We start from the raw sequence: 26,366 nt of genomic DNA on the forward strand, positions 1-26,366 counted from the left end.
TGCTCTCTTTACCTCTCTCTTGCTCTCTTTACCTCTCTCTCTCTCTCTCTCTTCTTTACCTCTCTCCTGCTCTCTTTACCTCTCTCTTGCTCTCTTTACTTCTCTCTCTTCTTAACATCTCTCTCTCTTCTTAACGCTACCGCTCTCTTGCTCTCTTTACCTCTCTCTTGCTCTCTTTACCTTTCTTTCTCTTTTTTACCTCTCTCTCTTGCTCTCTTTACCTCTCTCTCTTCTTTACCTCTCTCCTGCTCTCTTTACCTCTCTCTCTTCTTTACCTCTCTCTTGCTCACTTTACCTCTCTCTCTTCTTTACCTCTCTCTCCTGCTCTCTTTACCTCTCTCTCTTCTTTACCTCTCTGTCTTTTTTACCTCTCTCTCTTGCTCTCTTTACTTCTCTCTTCTTTCCCTCCCTCTCTTCTTTACCTCTCTCTCTTGCTTCTCTTCTCCTGTATTACAGCAATGGCGGTGTAAGCCCCCTCTAATTATGTTGTTGTGCAAGCTGGCGAAGTGCTCAACATATCTGGCTGGTTATGGTTCCTGAATCGTATTGGTGGGAAAGTGGATAGCACTTCAGACTTCCAAGCAATTGACCGGAGTTCGATTCCTGGCCACAGCAGATGCTTTTTTTAGTCGTCAATACGTATACATATCTGGGTGATTATCAGAGATTTTCCCGAACCTTACAGTAAATGAAAGATTATCAGACTCTATCTTTCATTTTGTAAACATTTTTTTTAACATTTTAATTTTAATAAATAATATTACATCACACTTACACAGCGCTTTTCAAAGTTCTTAAAGACGCTTGACATACTGTGGGATAAAAGAAAACAAACAGGAAACTCTTTAATAAAGACAAAAAAAGGTTAAAGAAAGAATAAAAACATGAGATGGGGGCTGAAGAGGTGGGGTTTGAGGGACATTTTGAATGATGACAGTGTGGGGGCTTTTTTTATGTGGTTTAGTAATGAGTTCCACAGGGAGGGGGTAGGGCCGGAAAAAAACACCCTATCACCCCAGTTACGGAGCTTTATTCCTCTGTATTTGCAGGAGGTTGGCATCTGCACACCTGAGGCTTAGGGAGGGGGCATGTTAGTGGAAGAGGTCGGAGAGGTAGGGGGGAGCCAGGTTGTTGAGGGCCTTGTAGGTGGTGAGTAGAGTCTTGAAGTTTATCCTGTGTTTAACCGAGAGCCAGTGAAGGTCATGGAGGACTGGGGGGATGTGGTCACTTGAGTGAGTACTGGTAAGTAGGCGGGCGGCAGAGTTCAGTATGTAGTGGAGTTTATTTCAGTAAGGACCTTGTTTGTGGAAGCATAGAGGACACTGTTGCAGTATTTAAGCCTGGATGTTACTAATGCATTAATGAGTGTTTCTGCAGCAGTGGGTGACAGTGAGGGTCGGAGGTAGGAAAAATATATAAATATCAAAGCATGTCAAACGGCCTCAAAGGTTCCGACAGACCTCAGACACCATAGGGTTATACGCTTTGTGATACTCTTTCGTGACGGGGCGAGTAGCATGCATTCAAGGACTGTTTGTTTGCTATATTTTGTATATAATCTTACTAATGTCCTTTGTCTCTGTCAAATTGTTAGATTTTATAGGGGACCGAATGGCCCACTTGGACTGTATAAATAACAGTGTGGGTCAACTGGAGGTTAATCTGATAATTTGTGATACATGTAAAACTATCATATGGTTTCAATGCCTTGATATATATTATAATATGCCCTTATGATGCTGTTTGAGCTTTATTCTGTTTTAGTCCTGAAACAACCCTTCATGTTTATTATTTTGGTATAAATTGCAGCAGGGCGTTCAAGACCTATTTAAGTTCCTTCATTTAGTCGGGATGGGAGCTGGTAATGAACAGATGAAGTGTGCGCGCTGATCTCAGTTTGTGAGAAACCTTGGACTCAGAGTGGTAGTGAGTAGTCTGGAAAAGTTTATTTAGGTCGCATCTGTTCATTTTGCTTCATTTCTTGAATTTTATTTTTAGCAAAAATGAATTCTACAGCCCTTTGGCCTTTTTGGGATGAATAAAAAAGATTCCATCCTCTTTCACCTGCCCTGTCCTCTGAGTGATAATTCCATCGTCAAGCAAAATCTGCCCTTAACATTTTGGTGGAGCAAAAAAAAAGGAAAACCTGTGGCAGTGAGGCGCTCTATTTCTGGACCAACATAGAAATGTGTGGCAGAAGTATTGCTTCCATGGCTGTCACTTGATTATATAGGATGTAGTTATAGTAATAATATCACTATGTAGGTCAATCCACCACCAATGACAAGAGCCTTGATTGCTATCTCTTGCTGTAGAGAGAAGACAAACACAACACACGCTCTTCGGAGGAACAAAGTCATCAAGTTCTTCCAAGATCTCAATATTGAGCACATGAATGGAGACAATCAACTCATCCTGAACATTGATTATTTCATATAATGAGAGTGTGTGTTGTCTATCTACGTGTGCCAGAATGTCAGTGGGTCATTGATGTTAAAGGGTTAGGGCAGGGGTACTCAATAGGCGGGCCACGGTCCGCATCCGGACCCAGACACAATCAAATGTGGGCCGCAGCCAAAATCAACATTCTAATTGAATCATGTCCAAGCGAGTTTTCATTGGTGCGTTATTTTGCGCTATATAATTTGGTACTCGATGTGGTTTATATCTCCCATGTCCAATCCAGAGGTCCAATCAGGAGCTGTAATAACAACATCACTATGAAAACTCACTCACTCAATGTTGGTCGCGAGTCTGTGGGTCACGCAGGTTGTGTGTGTGTCAATGGCAACAACACGGGCAATTAGATTTGTGAACGGCAAACAGCAGATTTTCTGAGGCAAACGAAAATAATGGCCTGCTTTAAACTCGACAAAAAACGAAAAGTTGATTCCAAATATCGCGAATTTAAGACAAAGTGGACTGACAAGTATGCAATTGTGCTGCCTTTTGGGAGCACAAAACCGATTTGTTTAATCTGCAACGAGACGGTTGCCCTTGTCCAAAGTGGGAACGTGAAACATCACTATGAAACAAAGCATGCACACTTCGAACAAAAATACCCAGCAGAACTCTTGAGGAACGGGGCAGTAAAATAAACCATCTGAAATCATACCAAGTAACATGCAGTGTAATAGTTAGATCACCCACACAACACACAAGAGCCTGCATACCTCAACATAGTGTTGTGAGTCTGCCTTTTCAACCATGAATATGGTGAAAAATAAATACAGGAGCACACTCAGTAATGAACACTTACATCAGTGCCTCCGCCTGGCTCACTCCTTTTAGGCCCAAGTTTAAACCACAAACAAAGTGTCACCTTTCACACAAATAAGTCCAGACCACATAACCTTTTGCACATAGTTTGAACTTTTCTGTGGGAGTTATGTTTTTGGTTTTTGACCGTCACTGTTCCGGACCCTGGACTGAATGGAAATTTGGCGAGTGGACCTTTTGGGTTTCTAATTGAGTACCCCTGGGTTAAGGTTAGGGAATCGCTGCCCTGCGCCTTGTTAGATGATATTTATTGCTCATCGAACAGGTGCTAGGTGAGTCAAACCCTTCTTTCGTAAAGTGAAGTGTTAGCACCAACATAATTGCATAGGTTACGGTATGCAAGGTTAGACTGCTGTACCAGGGCAATCAGATCTGCATTTTCTAGCGGAAATGCATCTCTAGTTCAAATGTGTCTATCTCTCTCTCTCCCTCTCTCTCTCTCCCTCTCCCTCTCTCTCTATCTCTCTCTCTCTTCCTCTGTCTCCCTCTGTCACTTCACCTTCCTCTGCGTTAAAGTCAGCGCAGTAAGCCCTCCTCTCCTTCAGCGCACACACTCCTTTGTCTCCTCTTCCCCTCCACCTCGCATGCTTACCAACAGTGTTATTCTCTTTCTTTCATCCCCCCCTCTCCTGCTCTCTCTTATGGTATTACAGCCTTCTCTCCTTCACCAGACAGTAAATGAGACGCAGCACATGCTGGGATGCTGTTGTGTGTGCGTACAATGGTGAGACGCATTAAGGGATCAATGTGGGATGCAAAAAAGGGATTAGCTGTCCGGCTAAACCATTAGCACTTCAGACCCAGCAGAGTGCAGGCGGCTACAGCATGCACAGTGTAAACATGAAATGGTGTAAGAGATTAGCAGGAAAGGTGAAGTAAGGAACTAGTGTGGAGAATGTGTGCGAGTTTGGTCACTCTTATCGCTTGGCAACACATTCCCTCATGCTGTGTTGTCACTGTGTTAACCTTGCTGAAAAACCTGCATTGGTGGAATGTGTGTTGTACTCCTCTGCCCTGAAATGAGACACTGATATTGGCCTGACGCTTTCTCTCCCCGCCCTACCGCCTCAACGCCACACAGGGTGTGGGGACTGCAGGAGGAGACAGACAGGACTCTGATACCTTGCCACCGATGAATAGAGAAGCTAGGTCTTTCTTCATTGGCCTATAGACTGCGCACACAGCTGCAGTGTGTGTGTGTGTGTGTGTGTGTGTGTGTGTGTGTGTGTGTGTGTGTGTGTATGTGCGCGTGTGTATGTGTGTGTGTGTTAATGAGTCTGTGTGCAGGTGACACTCGTTAATGCCCAGGTGTATAAATCCAGCTGCATAGTGAGTCATAGTGAGTCAGGTTTTCTCCCTCTCCTTCACATACACACACACACACACCACACACACACACACACACACACACACACACACACTACATCTATCCCCATTTTATAAGTTACCGATTTGTGTCAGAGCAGAAATATCAACGACTGAAATTTAACTGCCAAAATAACACATGTGTGAGTGGTGCTGAAATGTTTTTTCCATCCTACCTCATGAAATCGGTTAAACCCAGGTCGACTGAACATTGGATTACCTTTATCTGACCTGCTCTGTCCCCTGAAGAGGACACTGAAATTGGTCTACAATTGGAACTAGATAAATCATTGGTGGGTTTCTGAGTCTCTTTCCATGCACACCATCTGAGTGCACCCCTGTTGAACTATCTATACAATGCAGCACACAGTGGTGTGTGAAAGGATGGCCATCTCTTCCAGGGAGTCTGCAAAAATAAGACCTAGAAATGAATTGGATCATCATCCACATCATAAAAATGAAAAGAAACTTCTGGAATATTTCTTCTCAAAAAAGGTGCATGTATTCATTTATTTAATCACTAAATACTTAAATACTAAAGAATGGTAAGGACACTTTTCGTAAAAAAAAAAAAAAAAAAAAACCCTGTCAACCTTGTGCCCTTCGGGCTTTAACAGGGTTATTTGTACTTATCTAACTACTGTATGAGAAAAACTTTTTTACTAAAGTTATCCAGTAAAAAATGCACGATTTCTCAGTTACATAAGCAAGGATAAGAATGCCTAAATGGGATACAGTGAACTTCTCAGGAAGTATCCTCATATCCTACCCTCGAACACGGGCTAACAGCCCCCATGTTGAGTGATCCCTAGGCAGTTTTCTTGAGTTAAGCTTGTCTCTAGGGCTTCAGAGATTTATAGTGATTGCTATACACAAAAATATTCTATCTTGGGCATCACAACAGGTAAACATGTTCTTCCTCTCTTTTGGAAGGATGCAGCCACTTTGGACAATCTAGGGGTTGTCATCTTCAGATGTTTGCAGCCAGGAACCTATTTTTGAAGGAATTAGAATATTTTGAATAATGAAATTAAGCCTGCAGTGATATATTTAGTATTAATGTCTTTACTTGTATCTCTTAATTAATCATGCAGCCTGGCTACAAATGGAACAGGTTCAAGTCCTGAGTCCTCCAATCAGAAGCTTCTGCCAGGTAGAGTCATCCAATTAGCTGCTCAGCCTCCCAGAGATAGCCTATTAGAAATTCGGCCTGTTTGGAACTTGTCCCGCCTCCTTTGAGCTCCTCTCATGTTCAGCTCTCTCCTTGTCTTTTTAAAAACTTACAAATAAGGTGCTGGGATCAGGCCAGACTCCGAGCAGAGCCATTCATCAGCAGCGCTGTCAAACAAACCCAATCCTCTCTTCATGCAACACAGAGTATCCAAAGTCAAATTGTGATGCACAAGTTTCTTTGTCGCAGCCCCCCTCGATAAAAAAATCAGGCCTTTTTTTCTGAGCAAATCCCTGTTGAGCCGCTGCTGTGCCGCATGCTCTTCAGAGACACACGGAACCGCCTCGTCCTGGAGTCTTCCCTGAGCTCATATACACACAGGATGTGGCATTACACCCTCTTCTCCCCGCCATTACCTCGGAAAAGGCCGGCTGAAGAGAGGCTCTCAGGAGAAAACACATGTTCCCTGATCTCAGTGGAGCTGGGGCTTCATTCTGGAGAGGTGAAGCGAGCTGAGCGGAGAGGGGCTGAGCGGAGAGGAATGAGCTGAGCAGTGGCATGCTGGATGGGACTCATCCATAAATGACCAGCCAGCTGAAGAGAAATGAGGACACAGGAGGGACCGTCACTATGAGCCGTGCTCCAGCTTCTGCTCTCTAACTTCCTACTCTCAGGTGTGTGTGCGCGTCTGTGTGTGTGTGTGTGTGTGTGTGTGTGTGTGTGTGTGTGTGTGTGTGTGTGTGTGTGTGTGTGTGTGTGTGTGTGTGTGTGTGTGTGTGTGTGTGTGTGTGTGTGTGTGTGTGTGTGTGTGTGTGTGTGTGCATGTGTGTGGGAAGGTACAAATGTGTGTAGGTGGGGGTCATATGAGGCTGGAACTGCTCCCTCAAGCTTGAGGAGATGATGCTGCTACTGCACATTTGATTTTGGTATTATTTTCTTATATTATTCATTCTTGATGTTGCTATTTGCATTCAGTATTCAGGATTGCTTTTGTTATTCCAAATGTATGGCAAGGTCTTGTGAAAGATCAAGCTACATCGGACAGCAAAATGTGAGTATAGCAGAAAATGGACTTGGTATTCTCATTTTCTTTCTATCTTTCTTTTCCCCATCTCTCTCTCTCTCACACACACAAACACATAACATGGGAGAAAAAGAGAGAGGGACAGGGGAGAGGGTGTAAGAGAAGAAGCCAAGACGGAAACAGAGTTAACTCTGTAACCCTGGGCTTTAATTGCCTCTTCTCAATGATGACATTGATTAATCCACTACAACACTTCAGCAAGGTTCCCGTTAGACACTGGATACTTGTGGGGAGCACCAGAAAGCACAGACGTTGCCCCACTACTTAAAGTATGTGGAGCTCAACATCATCATTCTGCACTTGAATCCTGTTACAATTCAAAAGAAGTAAATGGATAGCACATATTTCCACAACAGTCACACTGGAAAGAATTCAAAATTATATAAAAATACATATACTTTTTAGTTCATGTGATCCAGAAAACTGTGGCTACTGCTGGTTGTCAAAACAATCCACTTTAAACATGTTTTATTGAGTCTGGAGGCCTGTCAAGCCACACACAGCTCGTTTGTCTTTGTGTGGGTAAGACACTGAGGTGAGGCAAGAAGATGTCTCCCAGAGAGGGAAGCTGTCACTCTGACTCTGAAGTCTTACAAAGAGGCCATTTACACCAGCCTTCTATTCTGTCCTTTGGAACTACAGACCAAGGCTGGAGATGCCTATGAGTCAGTTTAAGACTGTTAAATGAATAAAGGATTTTTCACCAGTAGAACACAGCAACACAATATAGAAAAAATATTTGCACTGGGATGATCGTTGTCTTCTGTCAATCTCCACAGGAATCAGTTTCACAGTGCCCTGCAAAGCAATGTGTTGTATGCCTGCGTCCAGAACAGAGCCATCTAGTGGCAGTAAGTTATTATTATTATTATTATTATTATTATTATTATTATTATTATTATTATTTTTATCATTAATAAGATAATCTTGTGGGTCTGTCAGGGAGCCATATTAACAGCACTCTATGCCTAAGTGTTACAGAAGAGTGTGTTACAGAACATGCTAAGAAAGCACTGGTAATTCAAATATTGTGATATCCCAGGCTTCATTTTACGGCTGTTTATAAACCCTGAATAATTAAATCTAATCCAATTAGTTCTAAATATTATGAGAAATGCATGAAGACAGACTTTAGATTTGTTCCATGGTAACAGTTCTTATTTAATGTTCTAATTACCCTATCATGGTAAGTCTATCATAAAGAGAACATCTCTGGTGTCATTCAAATCAGCGTCTCAAAGCCACAACATGTACTATGGAGCTTTGTTTCTGTCACTACCATATGCAGTCAATGTAATGAATTAGAACCTCCACTGCTAACTACCAGTGCATGTCAGTGTGATGTAGAAGACAACAGCCATGATTAGGGAAGTCACTGCCATGAGACTCCCATCCGTATTTGCTACATACCTGTGATTTTTATTTCAGCAAAACAAATACTTGAGGACCTAATGAGCTATTCTTTCCTCCACACAGCAAGCTGTAACCTGGCAAGCGTGATGCAACAGTGGAAGCAATTGGAGCTATTTTCAGAATGCAGAAAGGGAGGGAGAAGAAAAAAATGTTTCACAGATTTTATCCATTCAAGTCAAGCACAAAGCAAGCCACCCACGCCCACATGCACAGGAGGACAGACAGACTGGCAAGCAGACTCAGGCCCACTCATAATGCACACTGGTTCACAGACTGACAAGCAGACTCAGGCACACTCATAATGCACACTGGTTCACAGGCTGGTGTAATGCCATTGCCTCTGCTCTTCCAAGCTCATACTCTGTCTGTCCTCCCCAATGGATGTGCATAGTAAATAGGAGAGAGACAAAAGCCTTATAAAACTGAGAGTGCTGAAAATCACTGTGATGCTGACTATTGATGCTCAGCTGATAAACATATAGGCCTAAAGGGCATCCTTTCCGAATAGACTAAAAGGCTGTGATTGCTATAGGAAATAACTGTAATCAAGTCCTCCCCCTCTCTGGAGGAAACAGAATATGTGCAAAGCCTATCAAAATGTCAAATATGGGTGCAAGAAAAGGGAAAATGAAAAGTGGTGTGCCTTGAGAACCAGAGAAAGGGGTCATACATATACAACACAGACATGGGCACCCAAAAAGCATGCCAGAGGACTCAGCGGTCCGGTGATAGGAAATGTGACAAGCTACTGAAGCATCTGACACTGAGGGGATAGTGAAAAATGTATACACAATCTGTTAAACACCAGGGGTGACTCTGCAGTGCAGTGGCCCTTGCATCTTCCTCCAATCCACCACTGGCATTTGAAGCCCCCTTGGTGGTACTGCAGCTGAGGGACCTGGAGAAATTACATATGAAAAACATCAAAGTGCCTCTGTGCTTCAATAATACATACAGGGAGTCTCCGGCGCCGCAGTTTGCCCACCTTATTAAGATTCAATGTGAACTTTTCCACTCTTGAGCAAGAGGTGGTGCAGGCGCATGGGGACTGTCTGTCCAGTGGTCGAAGACCTCTTGGCCCCGAGGCAGTAGTGCTGTAGCGATGCGTCGATGACGTCGACGCGTCGATTTCAAAATTACGTCGACGCCATATTTTTACGTCGACGCTTCGCCACATACACGTGGTTGACCCAAACAGAAACAAACATTGCGCAAGGACTGAGAGAGCAGAAACCCAGGGAATTGCTTGGCGCCATTAGTTGATATTGGCGATCTAACGTAGTGAATCATGATACATACTATAATAAGCTGACCAACACCATGGCTTAGCTCTCTGTGCCGTTTGTTCATGCTTAGTTGCCGTGTTCTGCAGCCGTAAGTTAACGTTAACTAAACTGACACACTAGTAGCTAGCTAACGTTAACTACTAGCAACCAAGCACGAACAAACTGCACGGAGAGCTAAGAAGATAGTTTGCTAGCACCACCGAAGTGCGCAGAGCTCAAGCTACACAACACACTGAACAAACGTTAAATTAATGTAACCAACGTTACTTATTGTCCCATTCACGAGAGACAATGGGGTACGTTTCTATCTCCATTCTCAAACGCACCCTATTGTCTCTCGTATTTAACGTTTGTTCAGTGTATTGTGTTGAGCTCTGCGCACTTCGGTGGTGCTAGCTAACTATCTTCTTAGCTCTCCGTGCAGTTTGTTCGTGCTTGGTTGCTAGTAGTTACGTTAGCTAGCTACTATAGTGGCAGCGGCTAGACAGCTGTGTCAGTTTAGTAAACGTTAACTTACGGCTGCAGAACACGCCAACCAAGCACCAACAAACGGTACAGAGAGCTAACTCATGATGTGGTCATTTACGAGTCAAACACTTAACATTAGACTAACGTTGGCCAGCTTATAGTATGTATCATGATTCACTACCACGTTAGATCGCCAATGTCAACTAATGCAGCCAAGCAATGTCCAGGACAGGGCTGCACATAAGGTGGTGCGCAGTGCTCATCAATGAATGAATAAGCACTGAAAACATTTAAATTAATGAGCACCACATCCAAATGTGATAGGGCTCATTTGAGTACCAAACATTTTTACTGTGAACTCTAGATAAACATGAAATGCATTGTTGGACTTTTGCTGTGCAAAACGGTGCTCATTAAAGTATATTATTAAGATTTTTTGGGGTATTTATTTGAGATACATTATGGTTTTAATCGAGCAACAGAAAAATAATCGTTAGACTAATCGTCCAATTAGTCGTTAGATTAGTCGACTATTCGATAAAATAATCGCCAGATTAATCGTTTTGAAAATAATCGTTTACCCCCAGCCCTACGAGGCAGGCGTTAATCCCAGTGAGCGTAATCATGGCACCATTGTGGATCTAATGAGCTCGTCCCCACGTGATCATAGCCCCCAAGCCGCCCAATTATCCCCCCCAGAGCCAAGCTAACAGCAGGTCACCGCTCTGAGGGCAATTAGACCGAGCCTCCGAGAGCCCTACCTGCAGCCCCGCAAGGACCAGGCTCAAGAGTAGCAGTCGCCAACCCAGCCACCTCGCAACCACTGTTGCATCATGAAAATGTTCATTAGCAAGGGGGCAGTATGGTTAAGTATGGACGTCACATTACATTTAGGAACACTTAAGCCCGGCCGACAGAATAAAATGCAAATGTGTGAAGGTGGCTCTGAGGCAAATGAAGACAACATATCAGAAGCTGTTAAAGTCAAACTGCTAGCCTGGATGTGTCTCACCAAATAACAAGAGAAACAGGGGAAATACTACGGCAGAGCAAGTCAGCCAGGCACATACATTCAAGTGCTTTAGCAACCATGTCAGTCTTCCCTTCCTCACCACCTGCCGAAGACCATCATTTCCACCAAGCTGCTTGACACCCGTCAGATGTGACCTTTTCCCGACGTTCGTCTGTCTTGTCGTGTTTGAGCAGCGCTGGTGGAGGAGAGGGGGGCCGGCGGGGTGACGCTCCCAGCTGGAGGGAGGCTTCAGTCAGGTATAGGGCGACATGGAGAGGGGGCCAAGAACGGGAAGTCTGCACGCTGTGTCAGGGAGGACGGATGAGCGGAGGCCCACTGCTGCAGCTTAATTATTCCCACCCAGCAGCAGCCTGGAGGGGACACAGGTTCCCAGCACCTACAGTATTGAACCGTAGGGGCTGCCGCACAACGGGGATCCCTGTGGTGAAACTGATGGGATTCTTACAGCTGAATATCCAGTTGCACTTTACATGGACAGCCACTGAAAAGGGAGGGTGGTCGGTCTTGGAGTGGGCAATTCCGCACGAGGAGATGGTGAATACAGGTAGCTTTAATAGTCAAAGGCTCTGCGACTAGTGTGGGCCCTCCGTAGGCGGATGGCTGAAATTAACATGCGGAGTAGGCGTGGTGCGTTACGGTGGCATCTGCGCTCCTCTTGAATAAACAAATTGAAATGACGCCTCATATTAGGCATGCCATCAATTGAATTATTGATGAAATTTGATAAACTTTCCAAGATATTAAACTCTATTAAAAGATGCCATCGTTATCTCCTGCATGTTAATGAGCGTGATTTCTTACTTGATGCATTATACCAAAGACAAAGATACTCATCAATCTTGACTGTGCATGCCTGTCGAGTTGTAATAATATAATCATTGAAGGAGAGCACTGAGAACCTTGCCCTACACATGTTAAATCAAAGGCTAGGCTGTCTGTCTTTATGAAGGGATCTAGGGATTTTTTAGTCCACATGTAAAATGAGGGTACTTAGCACACTTCTGTCTGTAACAGCATCTACTGTATTGCATGCATCCAAGGTATAAAATCCCATATCTCTCCTAATCAGCGTAAAATTACAGATGCACACAGCAAAGGCAGGTGAATATCTGGAGATAAAATGGTAGATTACACACCTTCAAAGTTGATGCTCCACTGCAAACTGACAGCTAATTACCCGCAGGCTAATGCAATGGCATGATCAAATTGCTTTGTGCATCTATGCCAAATGAGCATTTCACTGCATATTGCGCACGCTGAATATACCCTTGTGCAGAGAGATCTAGAATAAGGGCAGAAGTTCCATTATTCAGCAGTTGTGCGCATAACTTCAGATTTGGTAACACTTTCTATGAATTAGGTTTACATACGGTGTCATTAATACATTCATAAAATATGTTAAATATTTCAGATACTTTAGGCTACGTTTTTTTCAGTTATAATATGGCATTGTTGACGTGCACTATGTTAAAAATAGACAATATGAATATTCATGATATTTATATTTCTTATCTTTTAGCATAAACATTATGAAATGGAGATGTACCCTGTGTGAGATTATTAATTTCCCTGCATGGGCTCAGTGAAGGTTTCTTTATCTAATAATACCTCAGGAACACTAAACATTGTGACAAAACAACATTTCAAAGGTTCATGCATGGATTATCTAATTTTTCATCATAATTTTTTATATCAGAAATATTGTATTCAATATTGTATTTCAATATTCAACATTTCTTTCATACTGCTACTTTCATGTGCCAAATCAACTACCACTACCAGGCTACTTCACAGGATGTAAACAACCTCCAAAATTCCAGTCAGTGCTACTATTAGCACCATTAAGCACCATACAAAGGGTTTATACGCCTCAAATCCACAGAGTTAGGAAAAAAGCCTGTAGATGGTCATGTCCTGTAGGTCAGTCCCATGCCCCATTCCGCTTGAACAGCCTAAGACCACCTGTCACCACCCCGGTTTCACATCGGCAGCACTGGTTGGCCTCCATGTCTCAGGAAGACCCAATGACCAACTCCAAGGGAATTACTTGTCAAAGCCTTCAATTTGGCAAAATCTCAACTCTATACTATGAGAACTCTAGAAGACTAGAACCTCATGGATTTTAGACAGAACACAATATCAAGATTTGCCAAAAAGGGCTTTCTTTCAGAGAAAAGCGCCACACTGCTTTAATTTAATATGAAGGTCGAGGGAAAGAGATAGAAGGCGAGGGAAGATAACTACATGATGCTGTTATGTTGTTATCTCAACCCCCAATCCTCTGCTCATCTTCTCACGGTATCTAGCATCTCTGACCATGGCCAAATAATGTGGTAAGTAGCCCAACGACATTGCCTCTGGGCTGCAGTGGGCAGACGCTTCTTATCCGCTCAACACATTTTACTACATCAGATCTTTTTTAGATTTTTCTCCACTGAAAAAGGAGCACATGAACACATAAAAAGTCTCCAGATGAGTCAGACTTGGCAGGGGAAAGAAGTGGACTTTTTTCACCCTTCTGTTTTTGTCAAGCAGAAGCTCATTGAAAATTTCTCAAATCCCAAAACAACATCTTAATAAGATCCTTAAAATAAATAAATAAACGGTTCATACTGACAGAATACAAAGAAGGAGCACGGCATCCGCATCCTCTGACCAACTTCCAGGCTTGTGCCCGGATGGCAGAGTGTGCACGGGTCAGGGTGGAGGCGCGCGTCACACACCCAGAGGTGGGCTGCGTGAAATATGACAGGTTCACCTCTTTACGGTACGTGCCCTGGAGCCGCTGCCAAACGCGTCACCAGTGCTTCCTGATAATGAAAACGACCTCGGCAGAGTCACTTTGATAATCCCGTGCTTAATCACTGTTTGTTTGAAATGTCATGGGCCCACTGCAGTGACCTCCGCTCCGCTTGATAGGGGCCCTGACTCCTGACTCAGACAAACCGCTTCTCCAATGAGCTGTTTTAATTGCTTTGGACTTGGCACTTGGGAAAGAAAAAAAAAGAAATAAGTTTGGGCATGAAGTAGGTGTGCAGGCACTAATGGGATATGACAGCACATCCTCGTCACCACGGCAACCAACAGCACAGAGGAGAATCAACAGAACAGAAGTATGAGATTAAGAATTTTTTTTTTTAAAGGTCAGTTTCCAAGAATAGACTGTCCCCCCAGGGGTAGGTCATTATGCGGGTATTGATGAAATGGCCTGCAATCTGGCCAATGGTAATTAAAGGGTGAGCATATATCTTTTTTATAACTAAGATCTTTTTATCATGAGCCGGGCTACATGTAATGACTGGACAGAGGCTCATGCACAATGAGGGTGTTTACTTATTCATTTAATCGTTAATTTATTCCCCAAATCCCCATGATCTCCATTTGGTGACAACTGGTGTAGCTAATTCAATAAACAAGGAGGGGACACGATCAAGCCAATTACCTGCGCCACGTTACAGAGACAACTGTGCCCATTTGATTTAGGGTGGAAACAGACATACTGTGTAGATTCCTTCCCACATGTTATCACTATGTGACTATCACTGTATACTTTACTGGAGCCCCCAAGGATCAGAGCTAGTAGATGTTGCGGGGCCAACACTCTCTTCAGTGCACCCATTGCCATGACAATCACTCAAGTTAACATTCATCACAGCGTGTCACTACAGGTGTGCTTCCATATAAAGACATAGTCATTACCCTTTTCACAGCTATTTGTTTCACTGGGAAAGAGGGGAAATGGCTGGCTGGGAAAAAAAGAGTAAGTACAGCAATGAGCCATATTCCATCTGTCTGTTTGAGTTTAGGAGCTCGTCAAGAGCAGAGAGACAAAGAGAGAGTGTCATCATGACTCCTCTGAACTGACACTGGGCTCCGGATACAGTCCCACTTATTAGAGGGCCCATTGTAACACATGGTTATTAATATTGATCCCTACCCTCAGGAATATCAATTTCATTCTGCCGGTATTGATTGCTGCGTGCATAGCCTAATGATGGGCTTCTTAGCCTTGAGAGTGCTGCCCTGGTGCAGAATCAGCACATCAGCACAGAACACCACCACAATGTAATTCAGTGCCGTGGTTGTGGGAGGATATTCTCTAAGACTCAAGGGCTGGTAAAAATATCCTGAAATTAACACTTTTAAACACACACACACACACTCACAAACAAACACACACACACACACACACACACAAAGAGACAGAGAGAGAGAGAGAGAGAGAGACACACACACACACAGAGACCCACACACCCACACGCGAGTACCCACCAACACACACAATACAGCCATTCTAATGTCTAAAAGGAAACTTCTCTTTTTCTTCAGCTCATACCCATTATTAGGCACTATGGCGAGAGCACATCTAGTGAAACAACCGTCATCATATAATAGCATTATTGTGCCATGGGAATGGCTCTCACAGACACCCAGCTGGGTCATTACTCTATCCCCATGGTAATCAACCCAAGAAAGGCAGCGACCCGTGACACTATGGCTGTTCTACTTATTCAAAAGCATTCAATCAAAATGTCATGCCTGTTATGAAACAAATAATTCTTGTCTGCATAAGAAATGGAATAATATCACTCTGTCTCTCACCTCATCATAGATTACACAAGTTTAGTATTTAGGGTCGGAGTAGGACTCTTAAGAATGGGAAAAGAGATTTTTGTTATGGTGCAATGTAGTATGGAGAGGGGCAACTGGGGTTTGCTAGAGGGATATCAAACAGCAGGCCGAATGTATAATGTGTATTGTAATCAATATGAATCTAAACTACCATTATGTTTCAAACTAATTCTTTGAACAAAAATTACAGCCAACATACCAACATTACAAACATTAATACCAACATGCATCTGCCCTTTAAAATGTTTTTTTTTTTTAACAAGCCCCATTTAATATCACGTTTTAAGACAGCAGTCAATCCGGTGTGTCCAAAACCCTGAAAAATGGTAAAACCTGCAATAAATTGAGCTTAAAATTGCAAAATTACTGATTTATTGAGACACATACCCTTCAGAAGACTCATTTCTAATTGCTACGTTTAGGACGGCTGTATCTCCTGTTGCGTCTCTGATTGGCACCCCACTTGTGAGGTTAATACGGACTGAGTTGATGATTAATGGAAGATTGTCTATATAAATTCAATTTGGCAGCCGCCCAACGTGGACAGCTTCTGTGCAGTATTCACTCGTGCCTCTCAGAGACTCAGCTGCTGCTGTTTCTCTACAATGTGGAGACTTGACACGTGCAGAACCCACAACTCAATTCAAAGAGAAAAAACTGTAAGTAGCACTCATAATCTATATAACATCCTGCAACAGAGATACAAAGATGAATAGTATAAGAGTAGCAACTTTGTCAAGCTCATCCACATTCTCTTCCTGAGTCAGACTTTCATTTTTTCTTTGCAGGGAGGGGGTCCCTACTCGGCTTCTGTCCTAATGTATAACCCTCTTCAACCTTGCAAATATTTATTTAAAAGCAGCAGATGAGCAGTAAGCACCGTGCATCTGACGGTATCAATTATGAGGTGTAATTAGGAGCCTGTGTCTTGGGGAGATAAAGAAAAACGTTAGAGAGGACAGTGGGAAACTCTCTTCTTCCAAGGATTTTGGGTTAATCCCATTTCACTGGAACTGTTTTTCTATCCGCACCTTCTTTGAAGTGTAAATGGCGGTGAAAAAAAAGAGAAAAACTACGAAACTAGATGGGTTTTTTTACGGAAGAAAATGCAAACTATGATTGCTCAACAACAGTAGAGTCGGCTAACTGTAACTGTGTGGATCAGGCAGTGCACAGGCAATTGTGACATAATTATGTTGAACAAGCTATTAAAGAACACTCATACAGTATATGGATGAATGAATATGCATATTGTTATTACTAGATTACAATTCTCATACAGTCATTCAACATCACTTCAGAATCTCTGAACCCTGCATTGTATACACACAGTCCCCCACTGGACTCTAACTCTGTCAAGAGCAAAGTCTGTTGCGAGCACGTCTCTTAAGGTGCTGGGGAACAAGGTTTACTTACTGGACAGCACTGTTACCGCTGGCAACCATTACACACACATAAACGTGCACTCTCTTTATCTCTAAAGCACAGATGATATTTGTTAATCAATATGCAATCAATGATACACAAAAATAGTCAACCACTCTTTAAGGACTACTGTAAGGATGCACGTCTCCACTATGGTGAATGTAGTTAGGGTGCAACTCTCCAACATAAACGATCTTTAAATAAAACATAGCATCTGCTTGATGAATCTGATTTGACCTCCAACCGGGATGGAGTGATTTATGACTTCACATGTATTCTGATTATGGCTGGTTTCTTTGTATGAGCTTGCCAAGCAATATATTAATGTATGTATTGATTTAGTTATTGGACAATAAAACTGTTGTAGGGAATATCCCTGTGCATGTTCTATCCTTCAGATGAATTGTGAAGCTGGCATGTCGAACATGCATATCAGAGACTGGTGATGTTTTTTTTTACCTTTATATGACTAAATACCAGCCGATTTGCTGGCAACTGCAATTCAGAAAAAGTGTAATCCCTCTGACTGCAAGTATCCACTATCAAAGATCATACGATCATAAGACATCTATTACAGAGTCAACAGGAGATAAATATTTATCATAAACCCCCCGTTTCGTTGATGTCTTGGTTTGGAAGAAATCATAAAAAGCCAAGGCCGGCAAAGTAACTCCTGTTACCACGAGATGCTAACTGGCTAGCTACTTGAATGGGCTGTTTGCTTATTACAAACCAAAACAACAGTGACCAATGTTTCTGTATTATTAACTGAAGTGTACTGTAGTGTCCCCAAGGCCAAATATGAGTATACATTTAGTGCCATGGCTTGCAATCAAGTAACTTAAATGGTTAGTAGCTGGCTTGCTAGCTAACTAACAAGTCTTGGTACCACTTTACAATAAGACTCCATTATAAATATATATAAATCTTGTGTTTCCGTTCCGATCCCACTCCTTTTGAACGTGTTCTCCCTATGTGGATGTGATTTGTGGATGTTGTGTCTGGATGCTACTGGATGTCCCAAAATTTCACTCTGGATTAATAAAGTATCCATCCATCCAAGATCAAGTTACTGCTTACTACTTATTACACAACAAATCACTCTTTATTAATCAGTTACTAACATTTATAACTGGCAAAACGGAGCCTTATTGTAAAGTGTGAAACACATCATCATCTAGTAATCAGTTACTAACATTTATAACTGGCAGAATTGAGCCTTATTGTAAAGTTTTTTTTTGGAGGGGGGGCACGTTGTGAGGCCTCCCCCCCCTCTAGTAATAGATACAAGAATGGTAGGGAGTGTGCAATTGGGCTAGTAGAGCAAGTTAAAGGATCGACAGTGGGTCCCGCATCGATGTATAAAAACTATGTTTACAACTCATTTGTAAGGGCTTATTAACGACTAACAAAGGGTTTACAACCTTATTAATAACCTATTTATAAACCATTTATAAACCATTCATATGGAGTCTTATTGTAAAGTGGTACCCAAGTCTTTATAAGCTGTTTGTTTTTTTTTCACAAACGAAGACAACAGAAACAGACATTTACCTACAGTATATTGGCCTTTATTGTTATCGGCTAAGTTACCTGCTTAGCTGTTGGATGGAACTAGTTGAGTGGCTAGTTATCACAGATCTTAGCTTTTAAGTATTAAGAATTAACACAAGCAAAAACTGAAACTGATATTAACCCACATTTGTGGTGGTATCTTAATTTATTTCAAAATTATAGCAGATAAGCAGTAGAATGCTTGACTGGCTCCATTTAATGGCCATTCATCACTTCATCACTACCAACACAATGAGGTTGCTTGCACTGGAAAATAAACAAACTGTCCCATAGGGCTAACTGCTACCAGCTAGATATGTGTAGTATTGGCATCTCTGATAACACCCAGATATGTGAACATAATGGCATGCTTTTACAACAGAGATTATAGACTATAATCTTTGGTTTAAACGGTTCAAGAATATTTGAGGATCAGACAGATTGGTTACATTGACGTTGGACATTGGTTACATTGACATTAGAACAAATAAACATTCAATCATTCATTTCAATAGGAAAAAGGAGGGATGAAGAACAACAACGAGAAAAGAATAACAGTGGGAATTGCAACCATGCAAGAGCACAAGAGCACTGCATGGGATCAGGACAGATAGTCTTGCTATGTCTACCAAGGCTTTGTTTACCCCCATTTCAGTGTTCGGGATCTTTTAAAAACAAACAAGGCTATCTGGCAAGCTCATCCTGAAAACCTCCCAAAATTAAGGATTGAGATGATCATGAGACGATGAAAGGGAGGCGAGAGAGGGCTTGGATCTGAGAGCTACGTTTGCTGTTAATGACGTTATTAGCATTTGTATTGAACCAATTACGCAAGGCCTTTCAAAAGCGCCTCTAACTCTCCATTTGAGGCGCCTGGCTGGCTGTCTGGCTGGCTGGTGAAAGCTTTGCTTATGAATATGGCTTTGGTTTTTTCATGCGGTAGCACTGTTTCATTCACAAGCACCATTTTCTTTGGTTAATCCGCTCCTAGCTGCCACAGTATCCTCAATCCCACTAGAGCGCAATTTCTCCCCAAGAGATTGCAGGCTTTGTGCCCATAAAGTAAATAATGCAATTATCTTTGTAAACATGTACTCTCTTCCTGAAAGCCAAGCAGATAACGCAGAGAGAGTTTTGACGCACTGGATGCAAACAGCATCACAATATTTTGACTCAACTGTGTTTCAGCCTCCCACCCATCAGCGTGCTGCCTGCCTCTCTCCTCTTGCAGTGCTTCTGCGGTCGGCTGCTGGCAATGCGGCTTGAAAAATAAATGTGACTAAATAAATAATAAACACGGCTGAAACCACAAGGATTGCTCGCAAAGTCGGCATTGTGTCACTTGAGCCCGAGTACTGAGTTATCTTACTGACACAAATATGCAAGCAATCCATGATCCCTGCCTCAAAATAAAGCAGTGTTGTCCCAGTTGGGGTTTGTCGACATTTAATTTCACATTAGGACCTGCTTGGGAGCCTCCCCCTCCCCCCCAGCCTGTCAGCCCACTCCACAGCTGTGCTTGCAGACAACAAGGCTGCCTGTCACCTACAGGATGGGCTGTGCTCTTGGCTCCAGGACTGTCTTTGTTAGTGGTGAGCAGGTCCCAGGGAGGCTGTCCCAGCAAAGGCCACATCTGTCTCTACAGTAGTGTCTAACTTTCCCTATACAGGCCACTGTGCTCTTGTGTTCAAGATCTTTTCCTTACACTTTGTCTCTCTCTTTCCTGGGCCTGCCAGTGTCTGTCTGTCTGTTCGCCTAAGAGTGCTATAGAGAGCTGTATATGTTTAGAAAGATGTTTAAAAAGCTCCAAAGGGAACACACATTTATAAAAATGCAGTCAAACTTACTGTCCTGCTAAAGTGAAAGAAATGTTTTGGTTTTTTTAAAACGTGAAAAAAAAGCCATAGGCTTGTACACCAACCTATTCAGGCTTATTTCCAACCTACAATTTATCTCAAAAGTCCTCGAGAGGATAAAGGCATCTCAGCTCCAGGATCACCTTAAAAACAACAATCTCTTCGAGCCATTCCAAACTGGATTTCACCCTGAACACAGCACAGAAACTGTCTTGGTTAAGATAACTAATTACCTCCTTTGCACGGTTGATAACTTTTCACTCTCATCCTCCTGGACCTCAGTGCAGCCTTGACACCGTTTCTCAACGGCTTCTCTAGAACGTCTAGCCAACATTGGAGTCCATGGCAATGTACATCGGTGGTTCACATTCTACCTCGCTGACAGGACACAATTTGCCCAAATAATGAGCTAGAAGTCGGAGAGCTCGGCTGTCACCAAGGGGGTCCCCAGGGCTCAGTTTTGGGGCCTCTCCTATTTATCATCTATCTCCTCACACTCTGCTATATCCTTTCATCCTTCACTGTTATGCTGACTACAAAAAACTTTACATGTCTCCGAAGCCCACTGTGTCTTTTCCACCAGGATCATCACCTGTCTTCATGACATTAATTTGTGGATGACTGAATTATCTGAAACTTAACAGCAATAGGACTGAGCTATTCATTGTTGGCTCTAAAACAGCTCTTGCAAAGAGGAACTCTTTCCCCCTCTCCATACATGACTGCACCATACGCTACTCCACTCAGGCTATGAGCCGTGGTGTCATCCTGGACAGTACCCTTTGTGTCTCCAGTCAGACAAACAATCTCTCCTGGATTGCCTTCTTACATCTGCTAAACATTTTTAGAGTATAACTGCCTTAAAACACCGCGGAAGTCTTGGTCAATGTTGTGGTCACATCATGCATTAACTACTGCAATGCGATCATGGCAAGCATCCCCAACAATCTTATTCACTGACTTCAACTCATCAACAACTTTGCATCAAGGATTAAAACATGTTCAAAGTCCACTGTACATGTCAAACCCCTGCTGATTCAATTTCACTGGCTCCCTGTGGCTCAACAGATCAACTTTAAAATCGTATTATTAACATTTCAAGCTCTCCATAATCTTTCCCGTTTATCTCACACACCTCCTTCAGACTTACACTTCCTCTAGCTCCCTGCAATCTTCATCAGCAGGTCTACAGGCACAACCAGCCATCAATCTCAGCACAATGGGTGCCTTCAATGATGTGCACAAACTTTGAAACTATTTCCCCCATACATGTCCTACTGTTACTGGGTATTTTATAGCTCATTCTATATTGCATTACTGATCTTGTAAGTGATGTAAGGTGACCTTGAATGCCATTCAATAAAATGTATTATTATTATTATTATTATTATTATTATTATGATTATTATACCAAATTCTTTCTATTGAATACACACCTCAATGGATGTAACAGCAAGTTTTCCTCTATGCGTAAATGAGAGAGCAACATTTAACTGGTGATATGCTATGGTCAACCATTGTGGAAATGAGCCCAGAAAAATGCATATTAGCTAAAACGCTTGATCCATGAATTATATATATAAATATTATATAAATAAATACTGAATAGGGCAAATTAAATGAATTAAAAAAAAACAATGAATTGATCAACTGTAAAAACTGTATAAATATTTTGCATCATAAAGACAATATGTTTAAATTGCACATTTTACATGTACACGAATACTGAAATACCCATAAGTTTGACATAGAGTTGAGCACTTTACTTTACCAGAAGCTGATGCTTCCTGCCTCGACAGGTCTTCACAAAATTATATGATGATACAATATGAACTATTGGGTCTGGCCCGAGGGAGAGTAAAGTGCCCCATGACATTGATGCCGCCGGCCTTCTACTTTCCAACACAGTGTTCACATTTGACCCCATCTATTTAAAGGGGTCTTCAGTAAAAAAAAAAACACAGAATCAACAGGTTTCCACATCCAGTGTCAATGATTCTATGCTAACTTAGTACTTAACACACCACCAACACAGTGTGGAAACATGCAATCATCATTATAAAATACAAATGGCTGGTGTAAATTAGATGGTTTGTCTGGAATCCTATAAACAATTTGCACATTCTTTAGTCTAGCGGGTCTAGAGTACCAGTATTATTCATGATCTGATTAAGCATTAGCAGAGGAAAAGGCTTCAGTTGTTGAGTGTTCAACTATCAGCTTCTGCTGATGGAAAAGCACAATTCATATGTGGCTCTTTATTGAGTGGCAAACACTTGTCTCTTCCCTTGTAGCATATTGCCATGGTTACCATATCTATGTCTTACAAAAGAAATATGCTGTTATCTTTATTAATCAAGCCCAACAGCCCAGTCAAAGCTAATCCATTTGCATAAAGAACATGTTTATTTTTCAGTGCCATTTGTGCAGATTCCACTGCAGTATATCAGACTTGGGCAATTTGTTTCTATATGTAGGCCTATACTATATTATGATTAAACGACCCAGAGCGCTCAGGAGAAAGATGAGATATGATATATGATTATTAATACTGTCATTAATAATGTCATAAAGAACCGGCATTACCTTTTCAATGCCTGCAGATCCTCTGCTCCGATGCCCTTCAACACCCTATCCAGCACGTCCACGTCTGACGCCACACCTGATGTCTGACTCCCTGCGCTGTGCGTCGTGTAACGTCCAATCACCAGCCCCAGGACAAACACCCCTGCCCCGGCCAAGATGTACTTGACTGCCCAGCTCCAGTTCTCAGCCCTCCTCTGTGCTTTGGAAGCTGCCCGGGTGAAGCGGGATCCGTAGCTGGGCTCTTCCTGGAGGCGCTGGAATCGTCCATGTGGGGAGGTGGAGGGCTGGATGGGTTCCAGGTCTAGGTCAGGGCCCCCTCCTCCTCCTCCTCCTCCTCCTCCTCCTCCTCCGGCGGAGCTGCCCACGGGCTGTCGCTCGACACACTCCAGCTGGAAGCGGTCCAGACCCGGCTCCTCCAGCTCCTTCTCCATGTCCCACTCCAGCTCCAGAGTCACAGCCTGCAGCTCCTCACTCTCCAGGTCCCGGGAGCGCAACGAGCCCCCATGACCAGCACGCACCTTCCTGTAGGCCATGTCCTCACCTGCACAAACACACACACACACACACACACACACACACACACACCGACATCAGCACACATAGTATGCATATACATACGTATTAGTATGCAACTGAATTCTAATGGTTGTCTTTAACCGCGTATCGAAACATAAGCACATTGAGAAAAATACACACAACACAATGAGGAATTATATATACAGTATATCAGCCTGGGAGTTTTTCAACAGTACATATTGCAACACCACGATTATAATATAATAATGAATGGACTAAGGCTTTGTGAGATGTGTCAATTTTGGGCATTTCAAACATACAGGGATATCACAAGATAACATGGAGATGAACTGATGTGGACTATTGTCATCTTTGTCATATTTTTTCTTGAAAGCCCTGTTAGGGAGCAGAACATGCTTGGTCACATGAATTACACTGTCCTTTGTTTGGATTAAACTGACAGGATGGGATCCTCACCTAAAAATGACTTCTTATTCCAAAAACCATGCAAGTCTACTTCTTAATTTCTTAATATCATATCAGTTTCCAGATTTATCTGAAACACCCCTCCACATTCAAATCAGGTTTGCTCACAAAAAAAAAAAAAAAATGCCATCAATTATTTCAGAATAAAGCCCAAGGTCCCCAACAACCAATTAATTCCGACACAGAGGAATTTCAATTGAGAGTAAATCAGAGAGCAAATTATTTACCTTGACAAAAAGTTGTTTTGCATAAAAAAAACACTTCAATAAATGTCCTCTTCATGTTGGCTTTTGGTTGTAATAGTGTGGCCTACAATACCATGACAATTACAGGCTCTGGGATTGATGTCCCTGCAGGCTGTGCTGTTGGGCTTTCACCTCTGCTACTACATAGTAAAGAGTATTCTCAAAGGACACAGTCAGAGCACGCAGGTTTACTGCGGCTCCTAAAAAGATCATTAAGGTTGATGACTTGGTGGGATCAAATTCATAAAACTAGTAGGCCCCTGTTTTTAGTAGTACATCCGATTTAACTATCGTTTTACCAGCAGCACCATCGTAGTCCAAACAGCCTAATAAGTCACAAAAAATCTCAAAGAAAATGCACAAAATCCATTTCCCCTCCCCAAGCATGTGTGAACATTTCAGCATTAAAATATCTCTGCAGAAGCCATCCAACCACACTGCTCAATCAAACATGAGGACCGTCACTGAGGAGCCATTTTAGTCAGTGTAATAGTTCAAAGTCTTATTAAAGGGGCTTGCATTTCATCTCTGACCCCTGACCAGGGATTACAACTTCTCGACTCTTCTCACTCCACCTTGTCCCTCTCTCGCTTTTCTACTCCATCTTTTCTCTCTGTTGTGGTTCCCTCATCTCCTCCTTTCTCTCTCTTTCTCATTCTATCCTCCCTGCTTGCTGTCGTTCATGTAGGGATGAGATGCAGGCCTTGCTTCCGGAATGACAGCTGACATTCCATCATGGAGACGTCAGCAATTTAACGCCTTTCAACTCGCCAACAGAGCCATCAATTAGACAGGGACGTATATACCTCCTTTGACTTCACCCTGGTGATTGATGCGCCGCTGACAACTGAAATGGAAGCGCTGCAGTGTGTTAATGCCAGCTTAGCATTCGCAACCAGCAGAGTCCTGGATTTGCAAACCTCTCTCTCTCTCTGTGTGTGTGTGTGTGTGTGTGTCCAAGAAGGATTGCATTGATTCATATTGCATTTAGCAACACCGCATTATCAGACCTACTCTGATTGCCATGTGGATTCATAAGTAATATTTGTGTAGTTATTATCCATTATGAATTTGCAATTCTATGGTCTCCATGGACAGATTAGCATTCATGACTTATTTGATTTAGTTGTCATGTATTTGCATATGAATCAGCTAACTGAACAGGTATTTTAAAATTCATTGTAAGTTAAAAAATAAACACTTTGTAAATGAGGGAGTCATTGACTGATACGTCTGAGAGGGAGACGCTATAAGGCAGTCCACAGACAACAGATGAGGCCAGTGAAAAGCAGAAAATGGAATGAAGAGGGATATTTTCAAGTGCTGTCCAATTTAACCATAATCTGCTCAGACATGACCTTGTCAGTTTCCATAGTTAAAGAGCATGAAGTCGGCTGTCAATCAATTCAGCTGTTGCACATTTCACTGGGGTCCAGAAAAACACTCACACAGCAGTCAAAATGATGGGCAACACCTTGCAGCTAATAGGCAAGGATACACTTCCAGAGCTGCACTGGCGTCCTTCACCACAGCGGAGCCTGTTGAGGCGGGAATTAGGGGTAAAAATTCGAACACATATTATTGATACCGTACTGTTATGCTTAAAGTATTAAATAATAACTGAAGTGAAACAGAAACATGACACATTGAGGCCACATTTCATATTTTTTGCTTAACCTCTTCAAAAAAAATCATAAATTCATCATTTAACAATTTGATCTCAAAATTATTTAAGAAACAGTGATGACTACTATCACACGTAGTGAGTCAATTAAACTGAACAAGATTTTATTTAAATCTTTTTGTCATATTTTTCTCCTGCCCTCCCTCTCTCATACACAAACAGACATTCCCAAGCACACACACGCGCACACACATTGGTAATTCACACTTCCAGACTCAATTGTGTGATTTGAAATGAGAATAATTCAACCAACAATATTCCACACAGGCTCTGACTATGGGCA

At 42.4% G+C, this 26,366-nt stretch overlaps 1 protein-coding gene across 1 annotated transcript in view; it reads right to left on the minus strand.

Annotated features, from left to right (window-relative positions):
* naaladl2 (N-acetylated alpha-linked acidic dipeptidase like 2) overlaps window positions 1–23,685 on the minus strand; it is a gene marked incomplete at both ends in the record, with an annotated part of 178,577 nt that extends 154,892 nt beyond the window's left edge. Inside the window, one exon of the mRNA XM_080832749.1 lies at window positions 23,153–23,685. Within this exon, the coding sequence (XP_080688875.1) occupies window positions 23,153–23,685 (533 nt within the window). The remainder of the gene's footprint in view (window positions 1–23,152) is intronic.
* Window positions 23,686–26,366: the final 2,681 nt, after the last annotated feature.

The sequence above is a fragment of the Sprattus sprattus genome, assembly GCF_963457725.1.
Source record: "Sprattus sprattus genome assembly, chromosome: 2".
Taxonomy (NCBI): Eukaryota; Metazoa; Chordata; class Actinopteri; order Clupeiformes; family Clupeidae; genus Sprattus; species Sprattus sprattus.